Source organism: Crinia signifera, chromosome 19, assembly GCF_055691185.1.
Source record: "Crinia signifera chromosome 19, ASM5569118v1, whole genome shotgun sequence".
Classification (NCBI taxonomy): Eukaryota; Metazoa; Chordata; class Amphibia; order Anura; family Myobatrachidae; genus Crinia; species Crinia signifera.
This window is the reverse complement of record NC_139226.1, coordinates 40,084,773-40,107,394: the sequence shown is the minus strand read 5'-3', so window position 1 is coordinate 40,107,394 and position 22,622 is coordinate 40,084,773. Positions and strand designations below refer to the sequence as shown.

Below are 22,622 nucleotides of genomic sequence, written 5' to 3'. Positions count from 1 at the left end.
TAGTAGGGGATAGAGTGTCAACAGCGACCACCTAATATTGTATTTTAAACAGCGCAAGTTTTGGGGATTTTTGTATCTATATATATATATATATATATATATATATATATATATATATATATATATATATATATATTTTAACCCTGCTCGCAGTATTCCGAGGACACTTGTTGCTATTTTAAATAATGACTAGTTGATACATTTTTTTAAATTTTGACGGATTCACAATTTTGCTTGCTCTCTCTGGCGCCATCTTGTGGAGGCAGGCGTGCAAAACATTTGAATACTTTACTATCCAAGTGGGCATAGACCAGGCATGCCCAAAGTCATTGCGGCCCGTGCTGTCATTTCAAGTGGCCTCCAGCCGGAAGCAGGCAGAGCATCAGATGTGGGAAGCACAGCACTGGACAATAAAGGTGGGGCCCCGGCGAGCGCGCCTTTACCTGCAGTGAGGAGGTGCCTGCAGCCACAGTGAGATGTGTTTGGCGTCCTACCCCTGCTGCTGCAATCGTATATCACCCTACTCCACAAATTATAGTGACAGCAGTGTTTGGGGAGGGGGGCAGCAATGGGGAAGCTTGCTCCCGTAACATGCAGAGCGGAGGAGGGCAACAGCGGGAGCCCAAGCATCTCCTGTCCTTGCAGTGCCTGCTTTGCCTCTCCTTCCTCTGGCTCACACAAGGGGCTGGGAAACATACAGAGAAGGGAGGGGGCAGAGTGGGGGACATACAGTGAAGGAGGGTCAGGCTGGGGGACATACAGTGAATGGAGGCAGTGATGGCCATTCAGAGAAGGGGGAGCAGGGGCAGGCTGGGGGACATACAGTGAATGGGGGCAGAGTGGGGTACATAGTGAATGGGGGGTCATACAGTGAATGGGAGTCCTACAGTGAAGGAGGGTCAGGCTTGGGGAGATACAATGAATGAAGGCACTGATGGACATTTAAGAGAAGGGGAGCAGGCTGTGGGACAGAGTGAATGGGTGCAGAGTGGGGGACATACAGTGAAGGAGGGGCAGGCTGGGGGACATACAGTGAATGGGGGCAGGCTGGGGGACAGAGTGAATGACCATGCTGATGTGATTAATGATTCAAAGAATGTCATGCTGAATGGTCGGCCCCCCCACATTTTCACCTCACCAAATCTGGCCCTCGTCGCAAAAAGTTTGGACACCCCTGGCATAGACCAGTCTTTTTTTTTTAAGCCTTTTCTAGGATATGCTGAATAAGCAAAGTAGAGTTTGTTCTTATCAGCTTAAACTAGGTACACACTAGATCAATGTCATATTGGTTTGCTGTCCCACAACAGCAAGTCGCACGGTACATGCGGGTGATCGCAGGCTTTAGCGGTCAGTAGTGATAGGATCTAGGATCAAACCTAGCAATATCACTAGCGACCTTGTTTATAATCGTTCTAATGTGTACACAGAGGGGAATATTCAATCCTTACAGTCAGAATCCCGGGACATTTTCATGTCGGAAAGTGCGCGGACCGGGGAAACCGGCCACGGATTGACGAACACAGCCGTAAATTAGATAATCCGCTGGCAGTTTATGACAAAACAGATGCGACTTTAAAAAAAAAACCCGGATCTCCGGCAGCATTGAATTGGTGAGTGCCAATATTTCGGTAACAGATTAAATACCCCCCCAGGATCTGGGTTCAAGGCTTTTCATTGATCAAATTACCCATCGCTCAGGGTGAACCCAGCTATAGTAGCAAAAGGAGATTCAGAATCATTAGGTTTGAGAATTGCACGAATACAGAATGCACCCAGGTAAAACAAAGCAACAATAAAACAGCTCATTACTTTAATGAAAGACAAGCGTACATTATGTAAATAAAAATGTGATTATTTTTGGCTCAACGGATAATGTAGAACATGGTCCTTTTTTTTTTTCTTAGACTAAGACTTAAAAGCTGTGATACCAAAAAGTACAAGTATTGTCACTGCAGGTTCCACCAGTCACCGGTCCCCAGTGCAGCATACGCAACAGGAAGAGATTTCTGTGACTAGATTTAGGGTGGTCTTACAGATGCAAACAAAGCAATTCTAACACTAGGATCCTGTGCATAAGAGGTTTAAAGGTTATTACCTTTGTAAAGCTTAATGCATTTACGTATTACCAGGGCTATTTTTCAGCAGGCTCCAGCAGGAACTGAGGCCCTTATTCTAGTTCACTCTTTCTGACAAAATATTTCTTAGATGGACAAAACCATGTGCACTGCAGGTGTAAAACCCCACCCAAATCTAATTATCTCTGCACGAGTAACACCTGCCTCACCTGCAGTGCACATGGTTTTGTCCATCTAAGAAATATTTTGTCAGAAAGAGTGAACTAGAATAAGGGCCTCAGTTCCTGCTGGAGCCTGCTGAAAAATAGCCCTGCGTATTACCTTATATAGTAAAATCACACGATTTTAGTGATACATTTCAAATTTGACCCATTTCTACCTCCTCCAATCCTTGTTGTGTGGAATATTCTAGAAGTGTACTGTGCTGCAGCCTAGGAATCACAGATTAGGCGATGCCGGTAGAGGAAAGCCAGACACTGGCAAAGGTTCCATTCGGCGCTGCTGCCTCCGTGTTTCGATTAAAACAGATGCGAAAATGAGGAAACACTAGATACTGGTGTGACATTCAGTGACTGATCACAAAATCTTTAGAGTAATGTTCCAAGTACGGCAAAATCAGAGGCATAGAGGAGTCCAAAATCACTGTAGTGTCATATTCCAACATGGAAATATCTTTGGAAAACTTACACAATAGCTTTAACAGTCATGGTCATTTTCCGCTACAACATATATTTCTTACAAAAGCGATTATCGCCGCCACATTCACAAATATCTGTGCCTATATCAGCTGGACTTTTCACCTCACAAAAGTTTTGAATCCCAAACAGTCAATGCTAGGGTACAGATAATGTAGTATGGTAATCAGGTCGTAGGAGCCGGTTCTGTCCTGTTCATATAGGTCTGAATTGTGCATGCCGCAGGTGCGAGCGCCTTCGGCAAGTTTTCCCTTCGCTGAGGAGCTCACAGCCTGAGTTACAGGCAGGCTGGTGTTCTGGGGTGGACCCCCGGTGTTTCACAAGCCTGCCCACAAAATTGGTGGGCGCGCCCATCCGAACGCAGGCGTTGGTCTGCCTGCTCGGGGTGCCCGTCCCGAATTTGTAATGCTACAAGTAGCCGTCAAGTGTCTCCTGGGTCACACGGCGGCTGCGAGGTGCCGGACAGAGGAGGAGAAATCTATCGATGGTAAGTAACCATCGAAGGATTTCTCCTCTGTGTGGGTGCTAGCGAAGGGTTGCGTACGTGTACACAACTGTTTGCAGCCCTGCACATCGGTGTGTGGTCAGAGGGGTGGCGTTAACCAGCTCGCTGGGCTCTGAACACGTGCAGCCCAGTGAGCAGGTCTGAAGTACATCCACTTTGTGGGACCCATATTGAATGCAAAAGCTTTAGCAAAGAAGGGGCATGGAGAGGAAGGTGGGGCGGGTACAAAATTACCCAGGACCTTTTTTTGTCTGAGGAACCCGAACTAGCGGTTTTCTGAGCAGGAAAGCCTCCTTGCTTGGACACACCACTCTTGAACAGGGTCTGCAAAAAGTCCCGGCAGCAGGTCCAGATTAACAATGGGGCGGATGGAGCTGCAGCTCCAGGTGGCCACATAAAAATAGGCCCATCGCCATGACGACCACCCATCCAGCTCATAAAACGTATGTATTAAAATTGTATTCCTATTTTCCTCACAGGATGATGCCATTTTTATTCTTTCACATATTTAGGAAGATCGTGGGGCTGATGTGTATAGGGCATACATACCCACATAGCAATGCCCACACAACCCTGGTCATAGGCCCTTAATCTGACCCAAAGTGAAAACCATGGTTCCCAGTAATTTGAAGGCTGTATGCTAATAACTGGGTTGTCTCCCTAACTGTCCTGGAATCCTTGTTTCGTACGGAAGTCAGAAAAAGGTTTACAGCTAGTCCTGGGCAATGTAGTGTATGCAAACAAGTGACTGAGCTGCTCCCCTAGATGTCCTATAGTGAACAGAAAGTCTATTCTGTGACCTGGGCCAGGGCTATACTACAATGTAGTGAGAGGGGGGAGAAAAGACAAAAGGACCAGTCCAACTATCACAGGGAAGCAGGGAGGGGGTATGTCTGCCTTTCTAACACAAACGTACATTATTCCCATCCCCCAATATCAGTCTGTACGCATGCTCAGTGCATACATCAATCCTCACGGAATAGTAAAATAAGAGAACATAAAATATATATAAAATATATATACAGAATATATATTTACATGCAGATCCCAGCATACAAAAAATAAAATGAATAAAATAAAAAAATAATGTAGCCTCAGCACAGATGAAGGGAGTGTGTGCAAACCGCATATCCTTGTAGTAGAAAGAAGCATCGTGTCCTGGCGGACGGGAGGTTTTTGTTCGGCCTACAGAGGTGACCCTGGCTCGGTGGCCGGATCAACGAGGGGGGGAGGAGGTATTATGTGATTTCTGTTGGATGTAACGTCCAGGTGTCTGCAAGTAAGCCGAAGAGGGGACCATTAGTGCGCCGCCTGGTGGCAGGAACAATGTATGGTCTTTTATGAGCGGTCAAAGCACCTCCCTTCCCCCATACTATTGCTGTGTGTCTGCTCAGGCCATCTGGGCTTCACATGACGTCGGGTTACAGGATCACACAAGGACAGCTTTTAGACTCTTTCTTCTTAGGGTTAACAGCTGGGGTCGGTGGGCTCTCAAACTCTTGAAATTTTCTGCAAAAGACAAAGAAAAACTTCTGTGAGAGAGTGTAACCTGATGGTGGGGAGAGTGGCGGTGGTAGGAGTGATATAACTACAGAGCTTGGTTGCTTTTCTGGTCACCTGGGTAAAGCAACTCAATGACTTTCTATAAAACATTTTCCCAAAACAAACATGTCTGCCATGAATATATGAAAAAAAAAGGATGAATGTTCACTTAACCCAGTCTGTGCGACAGGGGGTTAATCCTAATCCCACAGAAGATAATGAATATTCTTCCCAGAGCCGGGTGTCACAGCGATGGGGTAAGGTCAGTGTAGCGCTCAGCGAGAGGGTGGAGGAGACAATCGTTGGCGTATGTTCTGCTTTTTTCTTAGAACAAGCAGAACTTAAACAGGTCACTTCCTAATCCCTGCAGACCTGCCCTTTCTGATTTAGCTCACAATGGGTGGGAGACCTCGTCGCTTGGAGAGAGATAAAGGTATATTTACTAAACCTTGGACCTAGATAAAGTGGAGAGAGATAAAGGGGCCAATTCAATCCAGTTCATACGGGTACCGATTCGGCAGAGTTTTCGATTGGAGGGGGTCTGCGCAGGCACGTTTGCATGGAGCGGCCAGCGTTTCATAGGCTGGGCTCTGGGAATGAAGGTGGATCGATGCCTACTTGGGGAAGGCGGCTGAGGTCATGTGACGTCAGTGCCCACCCAGTTTCCAGCGGTATATTTCCTGTACTGTATTACATTCATTCTATCTGTTAAGTGCCTTGAGTCCTATTGGAGAAAGAGCGCTATATAAATAAAACTATTATTATTACTGTATAAAAAAGGTAAGAACGCAGCATTGATCAGGCAAGCTGCACAGAACCAGCCACACAGCAGGCCAAAGGCAGAGAACTATTATAATGTATCTGGATTGTTCGGGAGACATGGAATGAGATCACCAGTAAAAACCACAACATAATCTGATTGGTTGTTGTGGACAACTTGTCATTTTTAGAAGTGTAAGTAAATGAGAGAGAGCGAGAGAGAGAGCGAGTTTCCCATGAAAAAAAAAAACATTTTAAGGTATATTCAAGGGTATTCAAGGTATGTTGATATTTCCGACCGTCAATGCAGCCGTTTTCGGACCAGATTCGATTTTGTTAAAACTCGAAACGGTAACTTAACAATATCTTGATCACTGGACTATTTACAAGACTGGAATCATTTTTTTAGAATTATCAATCAGTATAAATAATACAATAACTAGGTGATTCATCGCGCCCTACGGGCGCTCTTCACACCGTCGTAAGGGGCTGCGCCCCCTTAATTTGTGAACGTTTGTATATGAGAAATATGGTTAGAATTGTATGAAAGATGCCCTGTATTGCAACTTAGGTGTCCGCGAATCGCGGGAGGGGGGGTCGCGGAGGGTGCCGCGAATTGCAGGAGGGGGGGTCGCGGGGGGTGCCGCGAATTACAGGAGGGGGGGTTGTGGGGGGGTGGATGCTGCGAATCGCGGGAGGGGAGGGATTGCAGAGAATCGCGGGAGGGGGGTCGCGGGGTGGATTGCCGCAAATCGCGGGAGGGGGGTTACGGGGGCGGGGGTTGCGGCGAATCATGGTAGGGGGGGTCGCGGGGGGTGTGCCGTGAATCACGGGAGGGGGGGGTCACGGGGTGGGGTGCCGAGAATCGCGGGGGTGTGTGTGTGTGCCGTGAATCGCGGGAGTGGGGGTTGCGGGGGGGGGGTGGGGTGGGGGGGTGTGACGCGAATCGCCACAAAAAAAAATCAACACAGAAAGGTCAACACATGTAAATGTTGACATAAGTGTGGCACGTCATTGGTGTCCATGTCGACACATGAGAATGAATATGAAAAAATTAAAAAAATTAAAAATAAATCTTCAAAAACTCATGTCAACCTTTTTCATTGTCGACCATAGCCATGTCAGTGTTTTCCATGTGCAATTTAATTCTGGAGCTGCCGCGAATCGCGGGGGGGTGCCGCGAATTGCGGGAGGGGGGTCGCGTGGGTGCCGCGAATCGCGGGAGGGGGGGTTACGGGGCGGGGGTTGCGGCGAATCATGGGAGGGGGGGTCGCGGGGGTGTGCCGTGAATCACGGGAGGGGGGGGTCACGGGGTGGGGTGCCGAGAATCGCGGGGGAGGTGTATGTGCCGTGAATCGCGGGAGTGGGGGTTGTGGGGGGGGGTGACGCAAATCGCCACAAGAAAAAATCAACACAGAAAGGTCAACACATGTAAATGTTGACATAAGTGTGCCACTTCATTCAAAAAATGAAATAAATCTTCAAAAACTCATGTCAACGTTTTTTATTGTCGACCATAGCCGTGCCAGTGTTTTGCATGTGCCATTTAATCCTGGGGCTGCCGCGAATCGCGGGGGGTGCCGCGATTTGCGGGAGGGGGGGGGGGTTGCGGGGGGTGGGTGCCGCGAATCGCGGGAGAGCAGGGTTCATGGGGGTTCCGGTGGGGGGTTGCCGCGAATTGCGGGGGGGGTCGCAGGGGGGTGCCAAGGTGCCGCGAATCGCCGGAGGGGGGGTTGCGGGGGGTGTGACGCGAATCGCCACAAAAAAAAAAAATCAACACAGAAAGGTCAACACATGTAAATGTTGACATAAGTGTGGCACTTCATTGGTGTCCATGTCGACACATGAGAATGAATATGAAAATATTAAAAAAATGACAAAAAAACTTCAAAAACTCATGTCAACCTTTTTCATTGTCGACCATAGCCATGTCAGTGTTTTCCATGTGCAATTTAATTCTGGAGCTGCCGCGAATCACGGGGGGGTGCCGCGAATTGCGGGAGGGGGGGTCGCGGGGGTGGGTGCCGCGAATCGCGGGAGGGCGGGGTTCACAGGGGTTCCGGTGGGGGGTTGCCGCGAATTGCGGGAGGTGGGGGGTCACAGGGGGTGCCGCGAATCGCGGGAGGGGGGGGTTGCGGGGGGTGTGACGCGAATCGCCACAAGAAAAAATCAACACAGAAAGGTCAACACATGTAAATGTTGACATAAGTGTGCCACCTTTTTCATTGTCGACCATAGCCATGTCAGTGTTTTGCATGTGCCATTTAATCCTGGGGCTGCTGCGAATTGCAGGGGGGGGGGGGGGGGGTGCCGCGAATCGCGGGAGGGGGGTCGCAGGGGGGGTGCCGCCAATCGTGAAAGGGGGTGTCGTGGGGGGTTCTTTTTGCAGCGAATCACGGGAGGGAGGTCGCGGGGGGGGTGTTTTTTCCGCGAATCGGGGGGGGGGGGGTCACGGGGGAGGGTTTGCCGCGATTCGCGGGAGGGGGGGGTCGCGGGGTGGTGGTTATGCCGCGAATTGCGGGAGGGGTCGTGGGGGGGTTCTTTTTGCAGCGAATCGCGGGAGGGGGGGTCGCGGGGGTGTTTTTGCTGCGAATCGCGGTAGGGGGGGTCGCGGGGGAGCGGGTGTTTTTGCCGCGAATCGCGGGAGGGGGGGGGCACGGGGGGGGGAGGTTTTGCCGCAAATCGCGGGAGGGGGGCGCTCACCTGGTGGCTGTGGAGTAGCAGTGCTGGGCAACATGGGAAGGCAGTGGGTGTCTGGCACTGTCTGTGGGCTCACTGGGCTGGTTCTCTGTCACATACCTCCCAACATGACCCTCTCCAGGAGGGACACAATGCTCTGTTTCTAGACTTCCCCTTAATGTATGATTGCCATCACCTGTTTTAAACAGGTTAATTTCTCAGAAAGGTGTTCAGCACAGATGAAGGCAATCACACATTAAGAGGAAAGTCCAGGAACAGAGCGTTATAGACACAGACACCCACTTTGAGTGACAGATGTAGCCAAATATATAGGAGATTTGCCCATGTGTGATGATGACTGTATTCAGTAAATGCAATTATTCTAATACTCGGAAGAAGTAAAAGGTGTGTTGACTTCTACACATGACATAAGTTGCATAATGGGTAAGTCTTTATGGGGTCTGTACTGAACCTTTGAGAGAGATAAAGCGAATAGAGATAAAAGTACCAGCCCCTTTAAACATGCAGCTATATCCCGGGTTAATGCACATGAACAAATATCAATTTAGAATTTCGTATGTATGGGAAAACAACCCAAAAATAAATCCCGGGTTCAAGACCCATCTCCTGACCAGGGTAATGGTGTGGACCTTGGAAATTACCGGCTTGCTAGACACGGAAAAATCCTGGGTCAAAAGTCTGAAAGCGGTATAACTGTCATTTTTTCAAATCCAGCCTGTATTGTAACATGGCAGTTAGGAGGGATCTCTCCATCTTTTACTAACTCTACCGTGTAAATTGACTAAGATGGGAATACTATTGAAAATGGATTGTTTTCCATAGCAACCAATCAGATGCTATCTATTATCTTATAGAAGGTGCTAAATATATAAGAAAAATAATCTGATTGGTTGCTTTATAGTAAATTTAAGGCTTAGTACATTCCCGCCCCCCACCCCCGAAGCTACACACAAACACTTGATTTATACACACCCCACACTCCTCCATTATAATTCACCACTCCTTACCTGATTGCCCTAACCAGCTCGTGGAAAGATTCATCTACATTTAATCTGATCTTCGCTGAAGCCTCCATATAGGGGATACGGTTTTCTCGAGCAAAGCTCAGAGCTTCCTCCTTAGTAACCTATGTACGAAAAGCAGAAAGATAAAAAGTTTAGGTCAAGTTTTTGAAGTGCCCCATCTAACATGAGGGGAACGTTATTCTATTAACTTCCTTACAAGAAAATCTAGTACTGCTCAGCTTCCATTCAGGATTCAGGGGTGAGAATGCAGGCTGAACATTTAGCCACCTTATGGGGCCTACACATGGGGAGATTTTGCTGAGCAATCTGAGCAATGTAGATCACTAAGAAAGCTCAGCAAGTTTGCTCAGTACACAACGATGGGTCAGCGCTGAGCGATCTGTCAGGGCCAGTATTCAGTTGTGAGGACACTGGCCCTGACCAGTGATCTAACTAGATTTATCCTGCATGCTGCATCTTAAATAGTCAGACGATAGCGACGCGTGGGGCCACACATAGTTATTGCTCTGGCCCTTATACACGGAGCAATGTAGGGGCATTTTCTAAGCAATCTAGTCACATTAAGTCAGATCGCTTAGAAAATGCCCTGAAATCGCCCAGTATGTAGGCCCCATAACTCTCAGTAGCGAATACAAAATGGGCTACATTTATCAAAGCTAGTACAGGTTAAGGGTCAGATGTGTCAAGTTAAAAAAAAAGTGATAAAGTGAATAGTGATAAACAACTGCTCCAATCTGTCATTATTTAAACCAAACCTGTAACATGGGAATTAGAGCTGATTGGCTGTCTGTTTATCACTCTCCAATTTAATCACTTTTTAAAGATTGATGTCATCTGAACCAATGTACCTTATCTCTCTCCAAGCTTTGATAACTATAGCCCTACATATTGATTTTTTTGGGGGGAAATCAGTGCAGCAATTATGATTTAAAACATGAAAAAAAGAAGAAAAAAACAAACAAGAAAAAAAAAAGCAATTGAGCGCAAGACATATGTTCAAATTGCATAAAACATGGTTTCTGCTAATTGCTAGACTCCCTCTCGGAGTTCAGAGGATGTGCAGATCCAGAACGATGGGTAATAGGGCCGATGAGGGGAGGGGGGGGGGGGGGGGGGGGGGGGCAATTGCCCATACACACCATTATGTGTATGGGCAATTGCCCATACACACCATTATTGAATGACTGAACGATCACTGTTCTGCCTTCCATTAATATGCACCCCATCCCACGTGATATCTGCCAGATGGCTGAGCAATGGCTGTTATCTCTACAATTTCCATAGGGATAAAAACCAATGGGCCAGTCCCAATTATTTCAGGAACCACATTTACCCAATGGGATAAATGTAGTGTTCATTCTAGCACCCGCCATCTTTGAAAACCCGTGCAGTTCCTGTTCCCTGCCTGGGGTGTCGCTGTCTGCTGTGGTGTTTCTAGCACAGGTCTGGTTTGCAGATCAGTGCTGATATACAGACCACACTGTGCTAGAAGCACCACAGTAGACAACGACACCTCCACTCTTCTCACATCTGCCCCAATGTTTTAAACAAAACCTGTAAACTTGAAGCCGATTGGTTTGTACATTATCGCATGAGAGTGTACACTTTGTGAACGTTTGGATGAGTTCATGGCGTACAGACAGAACGATGAACGTCGGATTAGGTTTCTCAGAAACTTCTATTTCTGTCACCTGTCTTTGGAGATCCAAGTCTGCCTTATTGCCAACCAGAATCATGGGGAACTCGTCTCTGTCTTTGACACGGAGAATCTGTGTGTGAAACTTGCTGATCTCATTGAAGCTGGAAGAGAACATGGACACAATTATTTCCATTTTGTGGAGAGGTTCCTGCACATAATGTCATTTAAACATTGCGCCTTTTTACAGCCAGGGTCAGCACCAGGCAGCTGTCTAGGGCTCCAATTGTTAAGGGTTCCTAACACACAAAGGGGTAACAGTAACAGGATGGAGGAAGCTGATGGTATAGGAGTTTTTTGAAGAATGGACCTATATTTAAAGCGGCAATCATTTACAAAGCAGCCCCAACCCGATTTTGCCTTGTAAATGATTGCCCCTTTAAAAAAAATACAGCATTCTCTGGCAAACTCACATGCCTATGAATGACATAATGTAATGTTGGAGTCCTTACACCAATCCTGATTAGACTCACCAAATGTAGTCTGCCACTCTACAGCAGGGCACACACACACACACACACAAGCAATAGTGCGAGTCAGCGATGTAATGATACAACACATTGCCATACACACTACACAATCCCCTGTATGATGCAATATACAGTTACCTGCATACTGTAACACCGCCTCATCCATCGGATGTGCAGAACGGGATACGGTCACTAGGTCTACAGCATGTAGATCGACATGCATTAAGGTCGACATGACTCAAGGTCAACATGCAAGAAGGTCGACATGACTGAAGGTCGACAGGGTCGACACAAGCATTAGGTCCACATGGGGAAGGTCGACAGTCAAAAGGTCGACATGGGGTTTTTTCTCTTTTTTTTTGGGAGCCGACAGGCAGTATTGCATGCCCTACTACACTCCAGATATTGGCCATGCTAAAACTGATGCAGGGCATGCTGGGATGTGTAGTGCAACAGCAGCTGGAGTGTCAAGGTTAGCCATCACTGCACTAGGGTGTGGTGGGAGAATACAATAGTGTGCCGAGCGCAGCGAGCAATGCGAGGGGGAGCGGTGCTACGTTTCAGTGTCCATGTCGACTGTGTCGAAATTCGGGACAGAAAAAGTGAAAAACCCCATGTTGACCTTTTGACTATCAACCTTCCTCATGTCGACCTAATGCTTGTGTTGACCTAATGACCCTGTAAACCTTCAGTCATGTCAACCTAGTAGTGTCGACCTACATGCCGTCTACCCAATGATCCGTACCCTGCAGCACATCGGATGGAACGCTGCCATCACCCAATTATTCAAACAGTGAATTAAGTGGATTTGAGTGAAGCCCGATCCATTGCAAATCACAAGATTGTCCAATATATTGTATAGTGTGTATCCTGGTAAGTGTCCCGTATCTAGCCTCACTCGGCGCTGCAAAGGCCGCGAGGAGAAGGAGGTTGCTGATGACGTCAGCGGCCCTTCCTCCCAAAGGCTGGGGAATGGCTGCATTTACTGGGGCACTCCCCAAACCTGCTGCATTACCGCCCCCCCAAACGCCCGCAGGGTGTCAATCACTCTGCGAGCAGCCAGCGCAGCCTTCATTGTTGGCTGCCTTCGATGGACAGCTCGCTCGTACGGTGCACATGCGTGCTCGCTCAAAATAAAGCTCTGGCTGCGAATCCTCGGCCCAGCGAGTGAAGTAACGGTTCACTCACAGCAACTTTGGCACTCAAAGGGTAAAGCAGCAGGGCATCACGGATGGCGTAATGGTTAGCATTACTGCCTCACAGCGCTGAGGTCATGTGTTCCATTCCCACCATAGCCCTAACTGTGCGGAGTTTGTTTATTCTCCCCGTATTTGCGTGGGTTTTCTCCGGGTACTCCGGTTTCCTCCCGCAATCTGAAAATATACTGGTAGGCTAATTGTCTCCCAACAAATTAACCCTAGAATGTCTGTGTGTGCGTGTACATGTGGTAGGGAATATAGATTGTAAGCTCCACTGGGGCAGGGACTGATGTGAATGTTCAACTACATTCTGTAAAGCGCTGCGGAATATGTGTGCGCTATATAAGGAACAGTTAATAAATAAATACATGTGGTAAAAGTTTTATTTTTAAAGTAGCAAACAAGCAGCTTTCTGTATTAGTTCGTAACGTTTTAAGTGAGCAAAATTATTTTTCTTTTGGATTTAATTGGCACTGTCCTGTATGACCGTTATATAACAAAGTATTGTCTGCCGCCTTCCCCCCTGTGCTTATTGTGTAGACACAAGGAAGATCCTGTGCTGAGGTGTAGGCTACACATTCCAGGAACGAATGACTAATTACGTGGCAGCTTAAGAGCAAAAAAACCCTACGTGGATCCAGCAGGCCCAGCTGCAGAGCTTATTAGAAGACACTGGAGATACAGGTGTCACTGTGGGAAAAGTGCGTTTCCCTATGCAGAATGGATTCCTGTCCTTCAGGAAGATTCTCTGTGCTCGCCACATCCATGCCACCCAGAAAACTAGCGCCCGCTGTATGTGGCCACTTCACCCCCTGGATGGCTGCCGCCTTACATCACAGGGACTTGAGAAACCGAAGACTGTGATCCAGTTATAATATCGGACAGCAACATTAAATGCTCGTGATCCTTGGAATTGCATGCGCTACGGGATATTACAATAGCAACTTGTACATTTGTAATTTGATCATAAAAGCTTCAGTGTACACAGGACAGGATGGACAAGTAAAGGCATTCTCATAGCCGTCTGCCATTCTGCTGTGCAGCTAATTATTGCCAATAGATTCTAGGTTAGGGCTATTTACAGTTCCCAGACATCACAGACGCCAAGTCTCATTTCCTCTGTGCACCATTAACTAGAAAATACTAAGACATGGGAAGGGTTCTGCAAACGTTCTATGGGGGAAGAGGCCTCTTCACAACCTATAGATAATAATGTCTGCAAAGTGTTAGAGCACCACCACCACCACCATCATCATCATTTTTTAATTATGAGAAGGCGTCAAGAAGGCATCTTGCAATACAATAAAACTGGCAACAAGATATGGGATACGGTCGTATTGTCGACCCGACTTAAGTCGACAGTCATTAGGTCGACACCGTTGGGTCATGGTGTTAGGTCGACAAATGTGTTTGGTCGACAAATGTGTTAGGTCGACAGGTCGCGAGGTCGACATGGTATTTTTTACTGTTTTTTGAGCCGACATGTGCCGACAGGCAGTATTTAATGCCCTACCATCCACTAGGGTGTGGTGGGAGAATAAAATAGTGTGCCGAGCGCAGCGAGGCACCGTGCCCGAATCACTGCGAGCGAAGTGAACGATGCAAGGGGCTTCGGTTGACTTCCAACTGTGTCCATGTCGACATTCGGGTCAAAAAACAGTGAAAAAACGCATGTCGAATCTCGCGACCTGTCTACCTAACACATTTGTCAACCTAAAGCCATTTCAACCTTGTCACCTGTCAACCTTCAGCCATGTCGACCTAGAACCCTGTCGACCCAATGGTGTCAACCTAATGACTGACGACTTAAGTTGGGTCACACGCCAAGAGAAATGTACAAATGGTATATAAATACAGTGTAGCAGTGTTCATCCCAGCACCCTGCACCTTTGCTTGCTATGGTGTATCTAGCACAGTCTGGTCTGTATCTCAAAACAGACAAGACAGTGACAAACCAGGCAGGGAGGAGGAAATGCACAGAATTTTAAAGGTGCAGGGTGCTAGGATGAACACTAAAAATGTAGCATAATAACAAAGACAAGGAAGGGGACAAGGACCCTGCTCCTATGAGTTTACAATGACAATGCAGCCTTAGGTGGTGGTAGGGACTGGAAGAGAGAGGCATCAGAGGTAGAGAGAAACAAGGGTTAAGGTGCCCACAAACTAGAAAGATCTGCGATCATAAGATGTGCGCATAAATTAGCCTTCAAATCTTTTGCCTGTCCTGGAAAAAAGATTTCAGGCCAGCGCACATCTTTACCAAAGATTTTTCTTAAGATCCCGTGTGCGTTCCTATGGATCTTTTGTGAAATCTTCTGATCTTTTGTGCAGCAAGTAAGATCAGAAGATTTAGCAAAAGATCCACGGGAGCGAGCATCGGCCGATTTTCGACCGATTATCGGTAAATATCGGCCGATATATCAGCCAATTTATCGAAAATCGGCCAATCGGCCCAAAAATCATTCTAGTGTGTGGGCACCTTTAGGAGAATGTTTGTTTCTCTCTCTGGGGCAGATGTATTAAGCCTTAATAAAAGACAAATGCAAGGGTGATAAGGAGAGATAAACGTCCAGCCAATCATCTCCTTACTGACTTTTTCAAACACAGCCTGTAACATGGCAGTTAGCAGGTGATTGGCTGGACGTTTATCTCTCCTTATAACCCTTGCATTTATCTCTTGTTGAAGCTTAATACATCTGCTGCCTCTTGCAAATGCAGTCATCTGCTCCTCTGATGACAGAAATCGCAAGGGCCTGATACTAGAAATTGTTTCATTATGGCAAGTGGTTCAGAACTGGCAGGAACATACCTTCCTCTGTCATTGATTGCATAGATCAGCAGGAACCCTTCTCCTGTCCGCATGTATTGCTCTCTCATTGCCCCAAATTCCTCTTGCCCAGCTGTGTCCAGAACTGAAAAAGGTAGAAAAAAAGGACATTGTTAATAAAAAAATATGTATCTATCCAAGCATCTGTCTATCTAACACAAGTCTTCAGGTATAAGAGAGGCCAAATGTTTCATAAAGTGCATACAGGTTAATGACAAAAAAAAAAAGTTTGCAATGGGGAAGTATATGGCTTGCCCAAACAAACTGAAAATACCGGACGTTTTTCGCCTGATATCGGTAAACATCAGACAATATATCAGCTTATTTATCGGAAATCGGCATTAAAAAAAATTATTTTAGTGTGTGGGCACAGAGTTAATGATAACGTTGAGTGTGTAAAGGCCCCCATACACTATGCGATTTTGGGACGATTTCATCCGATTTCGGCACTTTGTGCCGATAATCGGATGAAATCGGCCCAAAATCGTAGGTATGTGACATCAAGTGCCAAATTGTATGTGAGCCTCCCGGGGAGCTGCCGGGCAGCTCGCAGGTAAATTGGGTCCGACTTGTCCCTAGGACAAGTCGGCCTAATGTATGGGGGCCTTTAGTGCTAGATCGTTTGAGCAATCTAGTTAATGGTATCGCTCATAGAGGAATCGTATAGTGTGTACTCGGCATAAGAGGCGATAAACTCGTACACTAGAAAAATATGGTACTTAAAGGAAAATGAATGTGTGTCGTACAGTGTTGGTAATTCAGAGAGTTCCACACGGTCTTTGATATCGTACTGCAGGTTGTGGAGGCACGAGAGGGCGCCTGCTTTAGGCTGCACAATAGCCAAACACATCCCAGAGGTGGACCGTAAATCAGCACCAAACACCATATTAGGCGAAATGGTTGATTTACAGTCTTAATCCCCTGGTTTATTAGGCAGGCGTAACTGTGCTTTACAGGAAATCTGAGTGTTCATCCAACGCTCTCGCTGTGGTTGGGAATGTCTCGTTATCTCAAATCCTTGAAACTTATTTGCAAAGATCATTGTGTCAAATTCCAAACATTCCCGAAGAACTCCCCCGGGCCCTACCAGCAACCCCCCCCCCCTTCACCTTAATTCCCTGGAATCTATCATGCCTTCAGCAATGTAAAATAAGACACTTTCACCAAACACCCCCCCCCCCCCAACACACACACCCCGGAGTATGGGCAGAGATTAGCTTCAAGTTTATTTAAATATGAGAATTCAACTGATGGTGAAAGCATCATTATTTGGTGCAGATCTGCCGCTCTCTGGTCCTATGTGGGACTACAGGTCTGAGCATGTCTTGGCAACCAAAAGTCAAAAACGGAAAAACAAATGTCTAAGTAAATTCTAAGATCGCAGAAGGAAACTTTTTCCATGTTTCAGCTGGGTGCGGCATGAGCTGCCGACAGGCATGATCCCGACTGCTTGGACTCCGACAGGGGGGCCAAGCGCTACAAAGACGCTTGCCATGCTGCGGGCTTGGTGGCTCACCAAAGGATCTATTCTCCCTCTATGAGGGTTGTGCATGAGGTAGAATAGCCCCTGTAAATTGGGATCCCGACTATCAGGATTTCGATGTCGGTCTACTGATGTCAGGAGGCCCTCCGCACTAGTTTCAGCTCAGCGCTTTTATCTAGACAACATGGCGTCCATGTTATATCCAGACTGGGGTAGCAGTCTGATCATTGCCCGTCGCACACGTAAAATGCTCCTGCCTTAAATGATCCGTCACTAAATAGTTTTGATTTACTAAAAGGGTCTATTTACGAAGACCAGGAGAGGGATAAAGTAACAGCCAATCAGTTACTAACTGTCATGTTACAGGATGTATTTGAAAAAGGACAGTTAGGAGCTGGTTGCTTGTTACTTTATCTCTCAGCAGGTACACACTGGAGCGATATCTAACTGATACTGTATATCATTTCCATCTGAAGGAACATATCGTCCGGATCATTTATACAGAGCAAGGGCCTTATTCAGATCTGATCGCAGTACAAATGTGTTCTCAAAATGGGCAAAACCATGTGCACTGCAGGTGGGGCAGATGTAACATGTGCAGAGAGACTTAGATTTGTGTGAGTTATTTTGTTTCTGTGCAGAGTAAATACTGGCTGCTTTATTTTGAAACTGACATCTAAATTGCAGTGTAAAACACACCCAACCTACATTTTACTCTCTCTGCACATGTTACATCTGCCCCACCTGCAATGCACATGGTTTTGCCCATTTTGAGAACAAATTTGTACTGCGATCAGATCTAAATAAGGCCCCAAATCTGCACTTCCGAAAAACTGCATTTTAGCAACTATACCCACTAGTGTCAAGTGTGAAAATATCCAACCAATCAGGTGACAGGAAAATCATTTTGGCCAACATTGGGAAGCCCAGTGACTGATACAAAGCTGTAAGTAATCCGCACACAGTTCCTGTGTTCCTGTAGTTCAGCGTTGGTGTTCGCTAAGCAGCAAACAACTGCTGCTTAGCGAGTCAACCTGAATTAGGCCTCATGCATGCTCTGAACAAAATAAAGGTTAGGCAAAGCCCTCTGAACCACTTGTGATGGACTCACTGCCACTTTCAAGAACAGAAATGAATTCACATGTACTCACTGTCCAACCGCGTCTGCTTCCCATCGATCCCACAGATCTTCGTATAGGAATCCTCGATGGTTGGATCATAGTCAGAGACGAAGTATGACTGGATGAGAAGGAACGAAAAACACAATTAAATGGGGTTTCCATGCCAATTTAAACCAAAATGATATCAAATATTACCCTGGCAGCCACCACACCTATTATAGACATTATTAGGATGGTGGGGGCCAGTGGCATCCCTACCTAAGTGGACACCCTGTGCAGACGTAACTGTAGTCCACACAGCGAAGAAGCATGCTGGGAAAAGGGGGCGTGGCCTTGGACTTTCAAGGTTGAAGGGTGTACTGTATCTAGGTGCACAGACAATACATTGACACAGACAAAAAGGTCGACGTAAAAATGGTCAACTTGAGTTTTTATGGTCATTTTATACTTTGCCATCCAAGTGGACTACATTTGAAAATGGTAAAGTGTGCCGAGCGAAGCATCAGTAAAGTGAGGCACCAGGCCTGAAGCATGCGCTACACTAACCATGTCGACAGGTGACAAGAAAACCTGGGAAAAACTCAGGTCGACCTTTTTGACCATGTCAACCTTTTGTTTGTGTGCACCTAGCCCATGCCGACCTATTGATTATCTACCTAGACACCGAAGACCTTTCAATCCACACCCTTTTGAGGCATGGCCTTGTGGACCAAACCCCCATTTTTGTAACTGCAAGCTACAGGGTTCTGGGAGATGCATGCTGTCCCCGGAGAGTGCCTTGGCTGCAGTGCGGGTTCCTACACATGGACAGTAGCCAGGTTCTGCACTGAATGTTACAGTGCGGCACCAGGCTCATGTCACTGCATGATACAGGGGTCTGGGAGATGCATGCTGTCCCCAGAGAGTGCCTTGGCTGCAGTGCGGGCTCCTACACATGGACAGTAGCCAGGTTCTGCACTGAATGATACACTGAGGCACCAGGCTCATGTCACTGCATGATACAGGGGTCTGGGAGATGCATGCTGTCCCCAGAGAGTGCCTTGGCTGCAGTGCGGGCTCCTACACATGGACAGTAGCCAGGTTCTGCACTGAATGTTACAGTGCGGCACCAGGCTCATGTCACTGCATGATACAGGGGTCTGGGAGATGCATGCTGTCCCCAGAGAGTGCCTTGGCTGCAGTGCAAGCTCCTACACATGGACAGTAGCCAGGTTCTGCACTGAATGTTACAGTACGGCACCAGGCTCATGTCACTGCATAATACAGGGTTCTGGGAGATGCATGCTGTCCCTGGAGAGTGCCTTGGCTGCAGTGCGGGCTCCTACACATGGACAGTAGCCAGGTTCTGCACTGAATGTTACAGTGCGGCACCAGGCTCATGTCACTGCATGATACAGGGTTCTGGGAAATGCATGCTGTCCCCGGAGAGTGCCTTGGCTGCAGTGCGGGCTCCTACACATGGACAGTAGCCAGGTTCTGCACTGAATGTTACAGTGCGACACCAGGCTCATGTCACTGCATGATACAGGGTTCTGGGAAATGCATGCTGTCCCCGGAGAGTGCCTTGGCTGCAGTGCGGGCTCCTACACATGGACAGGAGCCAGGTTCTGCACTGAATGTTACAGTGCGGCACCAGGCTCATGTCACTGCATGATACAGGGGTCTGGGAGATTCATGCTGTCCCCGGAGAGTGCACTGGCTGCAGTGCGGGCTCCTACACATGGACAGTAGCCAGGTTCTGCACTGAATGATACAGTGCGGCACCAGGCTCATGTCACTGCATGATACAGGGTTCTGGGAAATGCATGCTGTCCCCGGAGAGTGCCTTGGCTGCAGTGCGGGCTCCTACACATGGACAGTAGCCAGGTTCTGCACTGAATGTTACAGTGCGACACCAGGCTCATGTCACTGCATGATACAGGGTTCTGGGAAATGCATGCTGTCCCCGGAGAGTGCCTTGGCTGCAGTGCGGGCTCCTACACATGGACAGGAGCCAGGTTCTGCACTGAATGTTACAGTGCGGCACCAGGCTCATGTCACTGCATGATACAGGGGTCTGGGAGATTCATGCTGTCCCCGGAGAGTGCACTGGCTGCAGTGCGGGCTCCTACACATGGACAGTAGCCAGGTTCTGCACTGAATGATACAGTGCGGCACCAGGCTCATGTCACTGCAAGATACAGGGTTCTGGGAAATGCATGCTGTCCCCGGAGAGTGCCTTGGCTGCAGTGCGGGCTCCTACACATGGACAGTAGCCAGGTTCTGCACTGAATGTTACAGTGCGACACCAGGCTCATGTCACTGCATGATACAGGGTTCTGGGAAATGCATGCTGTCCCCGGAGAGTGCCTTGGCTGCAGTGCGGGCTCCTACACATGGACAGGAGCCAGGTTCTGCACTGAATGTTACAGTGCGGCACCAGGCTCATGTCACTGCATGCTACAGGGGTCTGGGAGATGCATGCTGTCCCCGGAGAGTGCCTTGGCTGCAGTGCGGGCTCCTACACATGGACAGTAGCCAGATTCTGCACTGAATGTTACAGTGCGACACCAGGCTCATGTCACTGCATGATACAGGGTTCTGGGAAATGCATGCTGTCCCCGGAGAGTGCCTTGGCTGCAGTGCGGGCTCCTACACATGGACAGGAGCCAGGTTCTGCACTGAATGTTACAGTGCGGCACCAGGCTCATGTCACTGCATGATACAGGGGTCTGGGAGATTCATGCTGTCCCCGGAGAGTGCACTGGCTGCAGTGCGGGCTCCTACACATGGACAGTAGCCAGGTTCTGCACTGAATGATACAGTGCAGCACCAGGCTCATGTCACTGCATGATACAGGGTTCTGGGAGATGCATGCTGTCCCCGGAGAGTGCCTTGGCTGCAGTGCGGGCTCCTACACATGGACAGTTGCCAGGTTCTGCACTGAATGTTACACTGCGGCACCAGGCTCATGTCACTGCATGATACAGGGGTCTGGGAGATGCATGCTGTCCCCGGAGAGTGCACTGGCTGCAGTGCAGGCTCCTACACATGGACAGTAGCCAGGTTCTGCACTGAATGTTACAGTGCGGTACCAGGCTCATGTCACTGCATAATACAGGGTTCTGGGAGATGCATGCTGTCCCTGGAGAGTGCCTTGGCTGCAGTGCGGGCTCCTACACATGGACAGTAGCCAGGTTCTGCACTGAATGATACACTGAGGCACCAGGCTCATGTCACTGCATGATACAGGGGTCTGGGAGATGCATGCTGTCCCCAGAGAGTGCCTTGGCTGCAGTGCGGGCTCCTACACATGGACAGTAGCCAGGTTCTGCACTGAATGTTACAGTGCGGCACCAGGCTCATGTCACTGCATGATACAGGGGTCTGGGAGATGCATGCTGTCCCCAGAGAGTGCCTTGGCTGCAGTGCAAGCTCCTACACATGGACAGTAGCCAGGTTCTGCACTGAATGTTACAGTACGGCACCAGGCTCATGTCACTGCATAATACAGGGTTCTGGGAGATGCATGCTGTCCCTGGAGAGTGCCTTGGCTGCAGTGCGGGCTCCTACACATGGACAGTAGCCAGGTTCTGCACTGAATGTTACAGTGCGGCACCAGGCTCATGTCACTGCATGATACAGGGTTCTGGGAAATGCATGCTGTCCCCGGAGAGTGCCTTGGCTGCAGTGCGGGCTCCTACACATGGACAGTAGCCAGGTTCTGCACTGAATGTTACAGTGCGACACCAGGCTCATGTCACTGCATGATACAGGGTTCTGGGAAATGCATGCTGTCCCCGGAGAGTGCCTTGGCTGCAGTGCGGGCTCCTACACATGGACAGGAGCCAGGTTCTGCACTGAATGTTACAGTGCGGCACCAGGCTCATGTCATTGCATGATACAGGGGTCTGGGAGATTCATGCTGTCCCCGGAGAGTGCACTGGCTGCAGTGCGGGCTCCTACACATGGACAGTAGCCAGGTTCTGCACTGAATGATACAGTGCGGCACCAGGCTCATGTCACTGCATGATACAGGGTTCTGGGAAATGCATGCTGTCCCCGGAGAGTGCCTTGGCTGCAGTGCGGGCTCCTACACATGGACAGTAGCCAGGTTCTGCACTGAATGTTACAGTGCGACACCAGGCTCATGTCACTGCATGATACAGGGTTCTGGGAAATGCATGCTGTCCCCGGAGAGTGCCTTGGCTGCAGTGCGGGCTCCTACACATGGACAGGAGCCAGGTTCTGCACTGAATGTTACAGTGCGGCACCAGGCTCATGTCACTGCATGATACAGGGGTCTGGGAGATTCATGCTGTCCCCGGAGAGTGCACTGGCTGCAGTGCGGGCTCCTACACATGGACAGTAGCCAGGTTCTGCACTGAATGATACAGTGCGGCACCAGGCTCATGTCACTGCAAGATACAGGGTTCTGGGAAATGCATGCTGTCCCCGGAGAGTGCCTTGGCTGCAGTGCGGGCTCCTACACATGGACAGTAGCCAGGTTCTGCACTGAATGTTACAGTGCGACACCAGGCTCATG

At 48.4% G+C, this 22,622-nt stretch overlaps 1 protein-coding gene across 1 annotated transcript in view; it reads right to left on the bottom strand.

Annotated features, from left to right (window-relative positions):
• Window positions 1-1,788: 1,788 nt before the first annotated feature.
• RRAS (RAS related) overlaps window positions 1,789-22,622 on the bottom strand; it is a 43,563-nt gene continuing 22,729 nt past the window's right edge. Inside the window, exons 2-6 of the mRNA XM_083162416.1 lie at window positions 18,128-18,215; window positions 15,476-15,578; window positions 10,993-11,101; window positions 9,284-9,402; window positions 1,789-4,784 (exon numbers count right to left, since the gene is read on the bottom strand). Coding sequence (XP_083018542.1) covers window positions 4,697-4,784; window positions 9,284-9,402; window positions 10,993-11,101; window positions 15,476-15,578; window positions 18,128-18,215 — 507 coding nt within the window. The 3' untranslated portion in view covers window positions 1,789-4,696. The remainder of the gene's footprint in view (window positions 4,785-9,283; window positions 9,403-10,992; window positions 11,102-15,475; window positions 15,579-18,127; window positions 18,216-22,622) is intronic.